Raw genomic sequence first — 14555 nt, forward strand, 5'->3', positions numbered from 1 at the left:
AATTATATTGCATATCCAGACCCAATTCTATTACGTAAATTTGTCACATTGTGACAGTGACAAGCCTTGTCATGTCAGGATTTACAATGACGCGCTCCGTCACTGATTTTACCGGCCCCTAGAATAGGGGTTATAAGAATGCGTCGGTGTCATATTCAGATACTACAGAGAATCATATACGTTTTACCATAGTAACTTGGGTACCCCCATAACAACCCCACGTACGCGTAAATTCGCTTGTTACCGTGCACGGCTCGACTTGCTTGATAAGTCAACCCACACTTTCATATATTTCTTGTCACGGAACAAGTCAGGTTCGGAGCTCTATATAAGCCCTGCAAAAGGAAAAATTCGATGGAGAAAGAAAAGAAGGAAACAAGTGGCCTCTTGGAATTCCATACAACCCTTATAGCCTCTCGATATTCAGCAGGCCCTGGCCTTGGCTTGATTAGCCAAGACTCCCCCCCCGGTCAGGGGTAATCCCCCTTGCTTGGAGATAATCGATATCGGATCGATATTGACTCGGAGACGTGGCGGCGAGGCCTAAGCGGCGCCGAGCGTTCTCATATATAATTAACAAATTATTGAGGTTAGGGAGGATTAGAGTTAAAAAAAAAATAAATTAGAAATTAAAAAGAATTAAAGATCCTTAGAATAATTTTCTTAAGATAGATTAAAATTAGTTAAGATTGTTGGTGGTAGAAGGCTGATGGACAAAATAAAGGACGTTTAAAAATAGAGAGCGGTGACAATGGAGGACGTAGAGGAATGAAAGAGACAGTGCGATTACTACTTTGGGCAACGCCAACCTGTATCCCTGAATGTATAGTAAATGTAGAGTTTTCCACTTCCTGAAAGCGAACTTAGAGCCTCGTCAAGCCTGCCGTGGCCTAATTGCCGTATTGTATATGCGCTTTCTCGGGTTGAATGAGAGATTTCTCCAAGCCTCGCTTTGTCTGACCAACGCTGGATTATAGCAGACGTGGCTTGACTCTTTGAAAAGACAACAGGGACAAGTGGAACCGCAAACCTTCCGCGTAGATTTCTTGGAGAGCCGAGTTTCGTGGAAAGTGTCAGTGTCCACTTGAAGTACTGACTATATGGGAATGTTCCAATTATTTCGCTATGTGGTTGCCATTTGGCCAAGAAAACATGCTAATCTAACCCTTAATGTAATCAAATTTCGGTTTCAAGAACGTAGTAGCCGAATGTCATGTGTACAAGTCGCCTCCGGTCAATTTCCAATCTTTTCCATACAATGCCTTTCGAGGGTCCTCAAGGTCTAACCAGCCCAGAAAAGGGTGGCTGACTTTGTATCCGATGAGCTTCTGTATATCTTCAGGGTATTCTCGAATTCTTTCCGGGGGGTTTGCGAGGTACTGGTTCTCATCCTGTAAATTAAGTGGGTCAGCAACATTCAATGTACACATCATGAGCCTTACGCAAGGACACGTAATGGATGGATACGGACCTGCCGTAGGAAACCCTTGGTCATGAAACAACTATAGACAAGCCTCTCCTCGTCCCTGGTCATGTTAGCCGAGCCCCCATGAAAGCAGCTCGACAGCATGATAAAAGCGTCGCCAGGGTTGAGTTCAGCATAAACTGCCAACCCCTCATCAGGTGGGTCCATACAATCCCAAAGGTGACTGCCTGGGATGAACCTCGTTGCACCATTTTCCCTAGTGGTCTTCGTGCCCGCAACGAAGAGCCCAATCCCAGTATCACGGCCAATTTTATACTCATCGGCTCCTATCGCCGTCAGATGATTGTGGTGAATCATATCATCACGGTGAAGTTCCTGGTTTCTGGCTCCAGGACCGATTGAGAAGACAACAGTATTATTGAGCTGGGGTGTTGACTCAGATATTTCGAGCCTTTGGCCAAGATACGATTTGAATTGTGATGTAAGAAGTTTGGCACACACAGCCTGGTACAATGGATCGGCGACGATGTTATGCATGAAAGAAGCAGATTTGCCAGCGAGACCGTAGACACGGCGCGTTTCTGGAGGGAAAAACTTGCCCTCCCAAGGTTTATCGGCCTCTAAATAGGGACGCACATCCTTCTCAATGACTGCCAGGATCGAGTCAGAGAGGAAGCTTCGAATGACAACGCCACCGCTCAGAATCAATGCTTTCACAATCTTGTCGCTGTTTGATGGATCCGAACCGAACTGCTGGACCTCTGGCAGAGACTTGCAGGGCTGAGCTGCTGTCATGGCAAAGGGAATAACAACCGTTTTAAGAAGAAGAGATTATATCATGTGCTGCACAATCCGGCTGGTCTGAGAAGGCTGCTCTTGAAGAGTGTGATATTCTCAATTGTCAATAGCTATTACATGACGACTCTACGCCGCATATAAAGAAAATGGAGACTGCAAACCGTGAGACCAGCCAAGTAGCCATGCAGTGGTGAACTGGCAGAGATGAGATAAGGGCGCAATACGTTTTGATTGGCTAGGAAGCTGTGAATAGACTCAGTCTCGGGACTTCAATGCGCAGGCAATGCTTATCTGTGCCTTAGGCATAGTAACTACTTCCCCCTATAGGTGCACCACATGCACCACACCCTATTCGATTCTTGAACAAATTCAACCCATTGACACAATTTACCGACGCATTAAAAACCAATCTCCTTATTTTATTGTGTTATCCTCATTGACTCGATCGTTATCTCACTGTCCTGCATAATTAAGGATGGTAGCTTCCAACCACACACATTCTTATACTTCGTCTAGCCGTTTCTCTTCTGCAGTAACTTCTTTAACATTCTCCACTCCCATCAATCGATTTGCATCCCGCTTTTTATATACCAGTCTAGCTAAGCGGTTCGACCATTCGCTTAGTGTGTGCGCGCTATAGGAGTTCTTGTCTGATGGGCCGAAGGGAAACTTAAATTCAATCCAACTAGGCCACAAAATGTGTGCAACAGGCTAAAAGAAGAAGAGCTGGCCCTGCGTGTTCCCCATGTCAACATACCTCGTGATGCACGCGACCAACATGATTGATGCGAAGCAAAGGCCAGATCGACTTGGCTAGCAGACTTTGGCGGGAGTCTCTATTTAGGATGCTTGATAGCGTAATCCAGAAGATCAACAAGGCAGGTAAGAACGCATGTTCGTGGACTTAGTAATGCAATAAGTATTAAGCTGATACCTAAGCGTGGAGATTAAGTTAGCCCTCGGACGTGTCGAAGAGAGCGATTTTCAGCTGGATAACATTTGAAATGATGATCTGAACTTATACCGAAAACCAATTCCGTACGTATAATTTGGCACGTTTATCATTTTAGACTTTTCGATCCAATCAATGGTCCCAATTGGCGCGTTTGTTAATGATGTCTATAGGTTAATGAACCGTTCAATATATGAAACTCTGGACGTGCCGGTAGGGTGGAGGATTGTGTAGCTACAAAGGGCCTAGATGCACAGCGATGCTGATGCTTGGAGCGCCTAAACTGAAAACCATAAGAGCGTGTTTATGGGGAAATTATTTCGATGCCTTGAATAACTATCTAAGCAAAACTACCTAGCAGCTGTATCTATGCGAGGCCCATGTAACTGAGGACCCTCTGAAACATGGATCGGCCTGTACTGGATCTAAATTCTGGATGGTGATTGTAAGCCAGGAAGCTAGTAGCATCATAATAACCAATGTACTCGGCCTCGATGTCCTTGGACTTCAGCACACCGCAATCTACCTATACGAGCATCTCCCCATGGCCTATGACACCTGATGGCTCATATGCGTCCATGAAATCCCGCTGCAGAGCAACATGCGCCTTCTCTCGCCGCCCTGCATGCTCCATGTACCTGAACTCCAAGAAGAAGAAGATCTCCATGGTCCGATTGAAATCCAGTGCGGGAAAGATGTCCGGGTCGTCTTCGGTGTACGAGGATTCAACCTTGATCTTACCACTCTCTGGGACATGGCATAAACGCGTGGTCAATACACCCGCCTCTGGGCCAGAACGGACGACATTCGTGATGAACCGTTTCGTGTTACGATGGAACTTTTCTGACCATAACTTGGTCTCGTCTGCCTTTATACTGGTATGGTCTTGTCCTTTAATCACAAAGCAAATATTTTCAGGGAACTTTGTCATTTGGACGCGGCCGTGTCGTAGCGCTCCGCTGGGCTGCTTGGGCTGAGGCACCTCGTCCAGAGTCGAAGCCAGGATGTTCCGATTTGTCGACTCCTGGATACGATCGCGTAGAGCCCCCCAGTATCCCGTCTTCTCGGTCAATGGCGCCAGAGGACCGAGATGACCAACGCCAGACGGGATATCCTGGGACATTTCCGTGACGAACCGTGTCCTGGAGAAGTGCAGCCTCTCCCGCCAGAAGCCAGCATTGTCCGGAAGACAGGACCAGAACTGCTTGATATCTGGTGACTCCCACCACTTCTGGTAGTCCTCGGGGGATTTCCAATAGCTGATCCAGATGCGTGAGAGGCCCAGGCCACGCTCGGTGTCATCTTGAACAAGATCCTCAACGAAGACTGCCAATGCCTTGAGACATGTCTCAAACTGCTGGATCAGGGCAACCTTGGACTCCGAGGGAGAGTTGCTGTGATACTGCGCTCCAAATGTGGAGATGGTGAAACGCTCGGGGAGGTCAGGGACGAGGAGAGGCATGATGGTATACCAAAACAAAAGGAGACGAGATTTTTAGTATCTCACCAATACTCACCAAATTCCAAGGCAACAACTATATTTATGGACCACAAGTCATCGCTCGAGCAGATATTATTTAATACTTGCCCCAGATAGGGTGATGTGATAGAAGAAACTCACTGGTTGATCGCGAAACTCAGCGACCACAAGTCACTAGGGCTCGCGCGCTTATCAGCAGAGAAGGTGTCGTACCGTAAGAGAGGCAAACTGATTGATCACGAAACCCAGCGAGCACCAATCACAAGGCCTTGCGCGCTTATCGGATTGGATATGGCCGCACTTCACTCTCAATTCGTCATCATTATTTGTCCCAAAATTGAGACCATTGACGATCCGCAGCGATGCACACGAGCCTTTAGCTCTAGACGCTAGACTCATGACCGAGACTGCTCCCACGTCTCCAGTTGCTTAGCTGTAGATCTCGCGATAAGAACGAACCTCACCACGACAGGAGTAATACTCGGCTCCCTATGTTGTGATTCTTAGTTCTGTCAGAGTATAGGCATTGAAAGATAAGAGTTATAATGCCCTGCTTTGTTATCGCCGGTGCTCTCTACTTCCGTAGCCCCGCAGCGACTGAGGAATGTATCTCCACCCTGGAAGACATAGTCCCTGCCACCTGGATAGAGCACTAATTGTTGCCTTAATGGAGATTTATTTGATTTGCCCTGAATCTGTACGGTGGGATTTCGAAATTGCTCTAAGGCCGCTCCCACGACACCAAGTGTCAGTCTGTCCACGTAGTTTCTAACACGTGACGGGTGCATAGAATCGTGTATATAAAGCCTCTTACTCCTTCGCCTTGGAAATATTCATTACCATTTTCCTCATCGACCTCTCACAATGAAAGACACAGAGACTGCATTAAAAATCATGTCTCAGCAGCAAGAGCCAAAGCACAGCGACACCAACGAGCTATCGTCCGATGAGCTCTTACTGCGTGCTCAGGGGCATCAGGGCGAATTACCTCGCCAATTCTCTAGCTTCGCCGCTCTCTCCTTGGCGTTCGTTATTACCAACTCCTGGCTTGGATATTGTGCTGTTTTCGTCACTCCCTTGGTTGCCGGAGGAGGGCCATCCGTTTTCTGGGGGGTCATCATTGCTGCCATAGCGTGCCTTATCATTAGTGAGCTTCACCCAGAGACCCATAATGACATTTATAGCATTCTTTGGATAGATCTCCCGACTAACCTTTTCTGTAGCCGCCGGTCTCGCCGAATTGGCGTCGGCATATCCCTCCAGTGGTGGCCAATATCATTTCGCATTCATGGTGTCTTCAACCGGAACCCGAGCATTTGCTGCATTCATAACCGGCTGGCTGAGCACGCTAGCATGGTGTTTGACCACTACATCTGCGGCTATTTATTGCGGTATGCCGCCATATCCCCAAATTTGAGCTGAGATTTTCAACTCTGATCCGAATAATCCTAGCCGAGGTTGCGCAGGCCCTAGCATCTCTATTCCACCCCGACTACACACCCTTACAATGGCAGACGTATCTCATTTATCTGCTGCTTCTTATTCTGGCAGGTGCCTTTGTGTGTTATGCCCCAAAGCTGCTTCCTACATTGGAGAAAGGTTTTTTCTGGTGCAGTCTGTTGGCATTTCTTGTCTCCATCATCACAATGCTCGCCGCCAGCGGGCCTAAGCAGTCAGCGCAGGTCGTATTTGTCAAATACAGTAACCAGACTGGCTGGAGCGATGGCATGTCTTTCGTCCTTGCCGTCGGGGCATGCATGTACGCCTTCTTAGGCACAGATTCGGTCACTCATATTTCCGAAGTAAGAACACCACGTTGAACCTCAGATATTGTCTGGTGCTAAAGGGGCGCAGTTACTGACTAATTGTTGATAGGAAGTGCCCACGCCAGGCTACCACATCCCTCGAATCATGTGCTGGACTGTCCTCATAGGGTTAGGAACTACCGTGCCCTTCGTCCTGGCGCTTCTCTTTTCTTCTCAGGATCTCGACGCTATTGCGAGCTCAGGACTTCCGATTCTGGAGGTTTTCTACCAAGCCACAGGGTATCATAAGAGTGCATGTGCCGTCTTTGCCTTTTGGATCTTGCTGAACTTCTCGGGCGTTCTCATGTCCTGTCTTGCAACCTCGGGGCGTCTCACCTGGGCATTCTCTCGAGACAACGGTCTCCCGTTCTCCAACATCTTTGCAAAAGTTCATCCCACGCTCAAGACCCCCATCAACGCCACCTTTATTTGTGTCGTCTTCTGCACTCTGTACGGATTGATCTTCATCGGTTCAACTACAGCCTTCAATAGCATCATCTCGATGGCCATCTTGGCACTGAATCTGAGCTATGCCGCTCCCCAAGCCATTTTGCTCTTCAGAGGCCGGGAAAGTGTTCTGCCCATGCGGAGCTTCAGGCTAGGAAGGTTGGGTATCTTGGTGAATGCATTCACCTGCCTTTGGTGTGCATTCTATGCAGTCATCTTTTGTTTCCCCGTCTTCCTGCCCACTGAGGTTGGAAGCATGAACTATGTCAGTGTCGTACTAGTTGGCATCGTACTTTTTATTGTTATATTCTAGTTCGTTCAAAAAAGGAACACATTCACCGGTCCAGTTAGCTCTCCCTTTTTCCTATTTTTTGTCAAACATGACTGACTGACTGACTGCTAATAGGATATTACTCTCGAGGGACTGGAAACGATTCAAGAACAACTCCACCAGCTACAACAGACGACCATTGCGTACTCCGAGAAAAGCCCCGAATCTGCCTAGCTCTCCATCATCTAGACGGGCCGCAGCGGAGAACCAGAGGGGGTCGAGGGGCCATTTTGTGAAGAGCGTGGCCACTATGTGACTGACTAGTTCTAACTCGCATACCAAACCAAGCTGTTAACAACTGTCGCGGTTCGCTAGACGTAAGAGTGACTGGGGCAGAGTGTGACGCTGGGAAACTGTGTGTAGATAGATTAGTTAGTTTGAGCGATCTGATTGGCGGAGGCCAAGGGGTATGAAGGCAGGCACCACAGCTCCAGCACTTCTTCCTTCTCTCTCCTCTCCAATCTCAGTATTCGCTGCGGAATGCACTCTTTTCCGAAGAATGGGTTCTTTTCCCGCAGAAGGGAAGCTTTGGCCTAATATACTTAAGACTTCCAAGTTGACTAAAAGCTTCTGGACCCTATCGTCAATTGGGGGCAGCCCACCCACCATTTCTTCACCATCTAACTGGCTCCTGCCTACCCACTGTTCCATCACTGATAATAATCAAGTTCAATAAGGTAAAGCTAAATCAACCTAAAAAAACTATAAAAATAAAAAGTAAAGATAAAAAGAAAGAAAAATATATATATATGTATATATATGTTAGAAATCCACCCAGGAATGAAGCAATACAATGAGGCCATCTAACTAGGTGCCGACCTCGGCACGTGACCAAACAGGTGGTGACTTCCTAACGCGGTTAGCCATCCATAATCTTGGTCTTCTTCACGAAAAGCAGGGCAAGCTGAAGGAGGCGAAAGAGATGTATAAGCGAGCACTGGCGGGCTACGAGAAGGCACTTTGGTCAGACCACACATCCACCCATAATGTCAAAAATCCAGCCTATGTGGCATAAGCGGCAGCTTGAAATGTTATTGTTTACTTGCTTGCTGAGACCTGTTACGATTATGCGGGGCCTAAACAAGTGCGGAGAACTGCTCCCCTATAAGATATTGTCATGAAAATACAAGAATTATAGAAGCATAAGAATACCGAGGGAAAACATGGTATACTAAGACCTATACATGTACTATGAAACAAAGCAAGTTGGTGCAGGGAACAGACTGAAGTACGTCTAAAAGCGTACATGATCGATCTCGTACCTCAGAATCAATAAGCCTATTTTACGGAGACGTTTTAATTCTCTTTGAACGAGGCAGTGAAAACTTTGCGGGAGAGTTTGGGCTGGATTTAAGTAAGCGAGAGTCAATATTCGCCACTTCGGAGTCGACAGAGGAAGCTAGAGTTTTGTATGGACTAGGTAGGTGTCAGCCTGGAATCGGAGAAACGGCTATTCGCTCATCACCTAGACCGAGTTCAGCATTTCCACAGAACTCAACCTCCTAGCTAACGGTTCGCGGCATGATTCACTCAATAATGTGAGCAATACTGTATCACGTTTCAGTTCACTACACCTGGATACAGAGCCAGACAGTTATGTCCATTCTGGATATACAGTGGGCTGGATTTGTGCCCTACCTATTGAAATGGCAGCCTGCACCGCGATGCTGGACAAAGAACACCAATCTCTAGCAACCAGACCACAGGACAGTAACAGCTACTCTCTGGGAAATATTGGAGATCACAATGTCGTTATAACTTGCCTACCCTCGGGAATATACGGGACTACTTCAGCAGCGACGGTGGCAATGGATATGACGCACTCTTTCCCCTCTATCCGGTACCGATTCATGGTGGGAATCGGAGGAGGTATCCCATCAAAGAAGAATGACATTCGTCTGGGAGATATAGTCCTGTGCAAACCAACGGATACAATTAGCGGCGTATTCCAATATCATATGAGGAAAAAGTTGCAGGGATCTCGCTCCCTATCTACTGGGGCATTAAACAAGCCACCACATACACTTTTAACAGCGATAGCAATCCTCCAATCACAACACTTGGTGAACGAGAGCAAAATATCCAGCTACCTGAGTTCTATGCACACTAAAATAGGCGGTAAATGGTGTAATTTTAAACGACCACATCCTGCTACCGATCGTCTGTTCAAGTCCGAGTTCTTTCATGTTGAACCAAACGACGACACATGTGCGAAATGCGCGGCGGCTGGCGAGCAAACTCGTCCCGTCCGAGACACCGATCAACCACAAATTTACTATGGCCGGATTGCGTCAGGAAATAGTCTAGTTCGTGAAAGTTGCATACGTGACCGTTTGAGTGAACAAGGATTCCTCGCCTTTGAAATGGAATCCGCCGGACTCATGGATCGCTTTCCATGTTTGGTGATTCGGGGAATCTGTGATTATTCGGATTCCCACAAGAACAAGGGATGGCAAGGGTATGCAGCCGCTACAGCGGCGGCCTATGCAAAGGAGATATTGTCTGTAATTCCTGCGGGCTAACAACGGGCTTTCCACTGCAGACGATGATATTGAATTTAGATAAGCATACGTTTATTTCACAACCAGTTCTCTATAATGCCTGGGATGGAAGGATACAGTATTTATTCGCAGAAATTTCACGGTTCCGCGTTCTTGTATTTCTCGCAGAGGAACTGCCAAAGCAGAAGAAGAATAGGAGCTCATGTGTAGTATATTACGTCTATATTGCAATTTCAAGGATACTTGGATTTTGGTCAACCATAGGTGTTTTCATTTCAATCTGCTAGATCGTACTAGTAGTCCCCAACTTCACCCAGACAGTCCACTTTCGAGCATCAGCCACACTATTTGGACGCCTCTTTAGCCCCAGTGAGAGCTTGACTGGGCGTTGCGCTAGGCAAGTTCATCGATACCTGCTCATTTGTTAGACACCCAACAAAACTTTTTCCGAAGACTACAATTACCAATCTCTTCTTCAGAGCCAATGCGCTTAGCGAGGTCTCCGACACCACCTATGCCTATTAGCTGTATTACTATCAAAAGAATGCCTTCACAAACCGGATTCTTCCTTGCGCTTTGCAAAATCGCCAACGTCACCTGTACCTATTAGACATGCTATAACGAGCACAAGAATAGCCGAACGAACCGGATTTCTCTTTGCGTTTCGCAAGGAAGCCGACATCATCTATTTCTATTAGTTTTGGTATCACAAGGACCGGAATACATGAACCAACCAGTTTCTTCGTCACGCTTCGCAAGATCGCCTACGTCATCTGTGACTGTTATTTGTGCTATTACGGGAAGAAGGGCAGTCCAACAAACCGGTGTCTTGTTTACGCTTTGCAAGGTCCGCCACGTGTTCTATATCTTTTAGTTGTACGATAACGAAGATGAGAACGCATTCACAAACCGGTTTCCTCTTTGCGTTTCGCGAGATCGTCAATACCGACTATGCCGTCGACATCAGTGGAGAACTTGACGAGGGTGTCGCGCTTGGCCACTTCAGCAGAGTCTAAGAATGGGTTAGAAAGACAATAGTATAAAAATATGGAAATTGAGTCACTTACCACGCTTGACGTCGGCGGGCAGTGCTGCTGACAGTACTGCCAGAGCAGCAAGAAGTACAGCTGGCTTGAACATCATTTTGAATGGTTGTAGTTAATATTGATAATTTGGTATTTGGTTGCGAATTTCTCTGGCTGAACAGCTTCGAAGTTGAAAGAAAAATGATGAAAAGGTCGGGAATGACAGATTTATTTATTTATGACACAGAAAATAGTGACTCATCCGGCGGAGCCGTGATGATCAGATGATGATGCCATTCATTCCGGACCGACACTCAAAATTCAGCTAGAAAGGAAAAAATGGCGACATGAAGTTTATGCTCCAAAGTTCAAAGCTTGTTTCCCACACTACGACAGGAAATGATGATGTTTTCCTTCACTCGACATGCATTATTCGATGCTAACAGCTAATACAATATGCTAAGTTAAGTTCGGCCGGAGATGGTATAGACGAGATGTCCGTGGAGACATCGCTGAAAGTTTTGGAGGATTCTATATCTAGTGGGCTTTGGTTCTTTGTGTCTGGAGGCTGGGGCCACCTGTAGCTATTATAGGGCCGGACCCAACTTTTCCTTTCAACGTCGTTATTTAACATTTCCTTTGACCATCTAAAGTGCGGATTTTCTTGGTTGATATCATATGAGTTCGGGGTTGCGTTTCCCGGATAAATCCCGATTTGCCCTATCTCCAAACGGCACAAAAATCCTTTGCCTGGTATTATACCCCAACATTTTGTTCAATAACACAAATTCTCTCCCCTAAAAATAAATCGCCTTGTGGGCTTTCTCGACATTTAAGACTCGTGTCGCCTGGCAGTTGCCTGGCTTTAACGGGAAACAAAAGGTTGGAGCTTATGGGATTGCAGTTCTTGAACTGCGAGGCGTTGTCCCTCTAGGGTCGAGAGGGTAATCCAACCAATTATTGACTTGCTTGCACTCTCAAAGAAGAATCTACCCTAATTCTTTATGCTTTGTGAGAAAGTGCTCTCCCATTCCATTCCATCACTTTCTGATCGTTCTGGGCTACCCTAAGATATACAAAGAAATCACCTGAGATGTGTATGTTCCAATGAAATATGGAATAGTACCGTACTTATAGTTTATTATAGGAATTAAATCTGATGTCAACTTAATCATAGTCATCAATCAAGTATGTAATGGTTTAATGACTATCAATACTCTAAACTGCCAAATGTTAATCGATGCCAATGAACTCAACAACCTAATTGACTGAGAGAGCTACTATAAAAGTAATAACCTATGCTAGCCAAGGTAATATTATAATTAGAGCTAAGGATAAAACCCACAGCAATATATTAAGCGTTGGGGGAACGTTTTGGGTTTCTATCTCTCTTGATCAGACAGGATTGGCTCCTGCCTAATATTACTGTTAAAATACTCGCCTATTGGTGTAGATCTGTAACACCAACTATTGTGTTTAATGGACTATACATAATACCAGACTAATATTTATCCTTCTATTTATTTAGTATTTGCACTCCCTATATGTACTATTGAGAGGTATATTAGGACAAATATGGTGGGACGACTAGATTTCCTAAGAGGAATGTATGCTACTCAGTGATGATAGATAAAAAGCCTAGGACTATATCATATTGTGGCGATATTCGGTCTTGGGAGCCTTGAAGAAAGAGAAGCCCATGCGGACAGGTCCCAACGAAGGAATCCTTCGTTGGTAATAACGAGGATGTCTACCTTGTTGGGCTACTCTACGCGCCCACTGCTTGCAAGGATTTGACAGTATCTCTAACGCAATCCTCTATTGACCGCCACTCAACTCCCAAGGCGTCCTGTACTCTGGAATTGTCGACCTTATAAACCCCTCCGTCCGGGTAGTCACCACCCGGCGTTTCTGCTGTTGGCAAGACTCCTTTGTACTCCGGATACTGCTTCCTTACTATTTCAGCGATCTCTCTATTGTTAAAGCAGCCTGCAACAACAAAAAACCTCTTGTTCGAAGCTTCAGCCTTCTCAATAGCGAGAACGTGGCATAACGCAAGGTCGCGAACGTCAACCCAGGTGAATGTGCCGTTGGGAGGGATTTTGTCCTTTGCTTTGCCTTGAATCATGTCGCGAATTATTTGGTTGCTAGTATTGAGATTATCCAAGCTGTTCAAATGGTGCACAACCGGCCCAATGACTTGCGGTGGGCACATAGTCGCGATCGTGAAGTTCGGCTTTTCCTGTTCCACAAAGTCCCAAGCAGCTCTCTCAGCAAACGTTTTACTGGCCCTGTAGCCATTGGGTACACTCTCAATTGCTTGCTCCCTTGTTATTGGGTTCCAGTCCTCCTCGCTGTAGGTGTGCTCTGGCCATGAACCCTTGTAGGGATTTACTATCGAAGAAAACGAAGAAGTGATCACGACTCGCTTGACTGAAGGCGCATTTTTCACTATCGATTGTAGAAGACCTGTTGTACCTTTTATGGCCGGGTCCAAAAGATCCTTCTTGACATCCGTGACTTGAAAGTGAAACGGGCTTGCAGTGTGAATGACTGCCTGGAATGGTGGGTCGGAGACGACAGCTTTCGCAAACGCGCCCTCTCGGGCGATGTCCTCTACAATTGCGAAGTCCAACTGATCACTTGACATGTCAGGGTAGGCTGCTTTGATTTTCTCGCCCTTCTCATACGAGCGGACTGTGGTAACAACACTATGACCCCGTTTGAGTAAAATATCGAGAACATGGGCGGCAATGAAGCCAGAGCCTCCAGTCAGGAGGACGCGGGTCATGTTGCTTGTTTGTCGTTTGAACGGAGGATGAATCTTCTCTGTTGGTATGAATAGAGAGACAAGAATTTAAATGCTATACCTTGATTAGACGCTGGTATATTTTGTCTCTGGATACAATTTCGTAGACAGTCTCAACTTATTCCGCTCCGTTTTCGCCGGACATTTTTCGCCGAAATCGCCAGGGGTAACGGCGAGCTTTCGGAACAGCCCCGAAACTTCTTAATGTTCTCGTGGAATATATGTTTTCGGTCATTCTGCTAACGGCTAGTGAGTTTATCTCACTATTATGATTCGACTTCGCCGGAGTTGAGCCTTGAGTGGATGACTCTTTCGCCGCAGCTCCGCGTCGAGGGTTCCCCTTATTAGATGGACCTTGTCAACAAGCAGGTATGACAGCTTGGTGCGCCTGTTCAGTTTTTACATTTTCATGCCCTCTGTAATCTCTACTGTATATGGAAGTCATGGTATACTATTAACAAAAATGTATTCCTCATTGCTCTGGTCTCTATTCTCAGAGAAAGTACACAGCATGGTCTTCTACCCGCCATCTTGGGTACCGAAGCTGCCAGAGGTGCCAGATACCGGATAGAATGGGCAGGAGGAATCATAGAAGTAAATTATAAGTCGTTAAATAGTACAATGAAGCGGGTTTGATGGAGCGCAATGACTATGAACTTCTAACGGCGTACCACCAAGTATTACACCTTCTGGAGAAGCCACGCTCTACCTTCCCACCTCTGGGGAAGTTCGTAAGCCCATGCCCGTTAAATCGAACAGGCAGGTGTGAGGCACACCAAGTTTAGGTGCTTTGAACTTAGATCTTAGAATCAATTCAAGATCGAAGTGGCCAATATCATAAGTTCTAGTCCTTGAAGTGTAAGTGAGTAGATGGTAGACCGACACTTTCATGGACTAAGTGCTCGTTGACCGAAATTGAAGTTACTTTATTCTGCTAGAACTTCCGACTTTCACTATCATATCTGTGGTCAACCCCTATCT

At 46.2% G+C, this 14555-nt stretch overlaps 6 protein-coding genes across 6 annotated transcripts; 2 read left to right on the forward strand and 4 right to left on the reverse strand.

The window, feature by feature from the left end:
• Nucleotides 1–1211: 1211 nt before the first annotated feature.
• Nucleotides 1212–2221, reverse strand: TRUGW13939_11840 (uncharacterized protein; the record flags this gene model as incomplete). The annotated part of the gene is made up of 2 exons (XM_035494944.1): nt 1212–1391; nt 1472–2221. The coding sequence occupies 2 exons, from the start codon at nt 2219–2221 to the stop codon at nt 1212–1214; spliced, it is 930 nt and encodes a 309-aa protein (XP_035350837.1).
• A 1481-nt stretch (nt 2222–3702) lies between these two features.
• Nucleotides 3703–4638, reverse strand: TRUGW13939_11841 (uncharacterized protein; the record flags this gene model as incomplete). Its single annotated transcript, XM_035494945.1, has 1 exon — nt 3703–4638. One exon carries the CDS (start codon nt 4636–4638, stop codon nt 3703–3705), a length of 936 nt encoding a protein of 311 aa, XP_035350838.1.
• An 882-nt stretch (nt 4639–5520) lies between these two features.
• TRUGW13939_11842 (uncharacterized protein) lies at nt 5521–7413 on the forward strand (the record flags this gene model as incomplete). Its single annotated transcript, XM_035494946.1, has 5 exons — nt 5521–5803; nt 5880–6047; nt 6109–6458; nt 6532–7173; nt 7315–7413. 5 exons carry the CDS (start codon nt 5521–5523, stop codon nt 7411–7413), a joined length of 1542 nt encoding a protein of 513 aa, XP_035350839.1.
• Nucleotides 7414–8885: 1472 nt separating this feature from the next.
• TRUGW13939_11843 (uncharacterized protein) lies at nt 8886–9761 on the forward strand (the record flags this gene model as incomplete). Its single annotated transcript, XM_035494947.1, has 1 exon — nt 8886–9761. The coding sequence occupies one exon, from the start codon at nt 8886–8888 to the stop codon at nt 9759–9761; it is 876 nt and encodes a 291-aa protein (XP_035350840.1).
• A 372-nt stretch (nt 9762–10133) lies between these two features.
• On the reverse strand, nt 10134–10883 carry TRUGW13939_11844 (uncharacterized protein; the record flags this gene model as incomplete). Its single annotated transcript, XM_035494948.1, has 8 exons — nt 10134–10153; nt 10205–10252; nt 10299–10337; nt 10387–10425; nt 10475–10504; nt 10563–10601; nt 10651–10752; nt 10808–10883. The coding sequence occupies 8 exons, from the start codon at nt 10881–10883 to the stop codon at nt 10134–10136; spliced, it is 393 nt and encodes a 130-aa protein (XP_035350841.1).
• Nucleotides 10884–12533: 1650 nt separating this feature from the next.
• TRUGW13939_11845 (uncharacterized protein) lies at nt 12534–13556 on the reverse strand (the record flags this gene model as incomplete). The annotated part of the gene is made up of 1 exon (XM_035494949.1): nt 12534–13556. One exon carries the CDS (start codon nt 13554–13556, stop codon nt 12534–12536), a length of 1023 nt encoding a protein of 340 aa, XP_035350842.1.
• Between the last annotated feature and the right edge of the window lie 999 nt (nt 13557–14555).

This window comes from Talaromyces rugulosus, chromosome VI (assembly GCF_013368755.1).
Source record: "Talaromyces rugulosus chromosome VI, complete sequence".
In the NCBI taxonomy this organism is placed as follows: domain Eukaryota; kingdom Fungi; phylum Ascomycota; class Eurotiomycetes; order Eurotiales; family Trichocomaceae; genus Talaromyces; species Talaromyces rugulosus.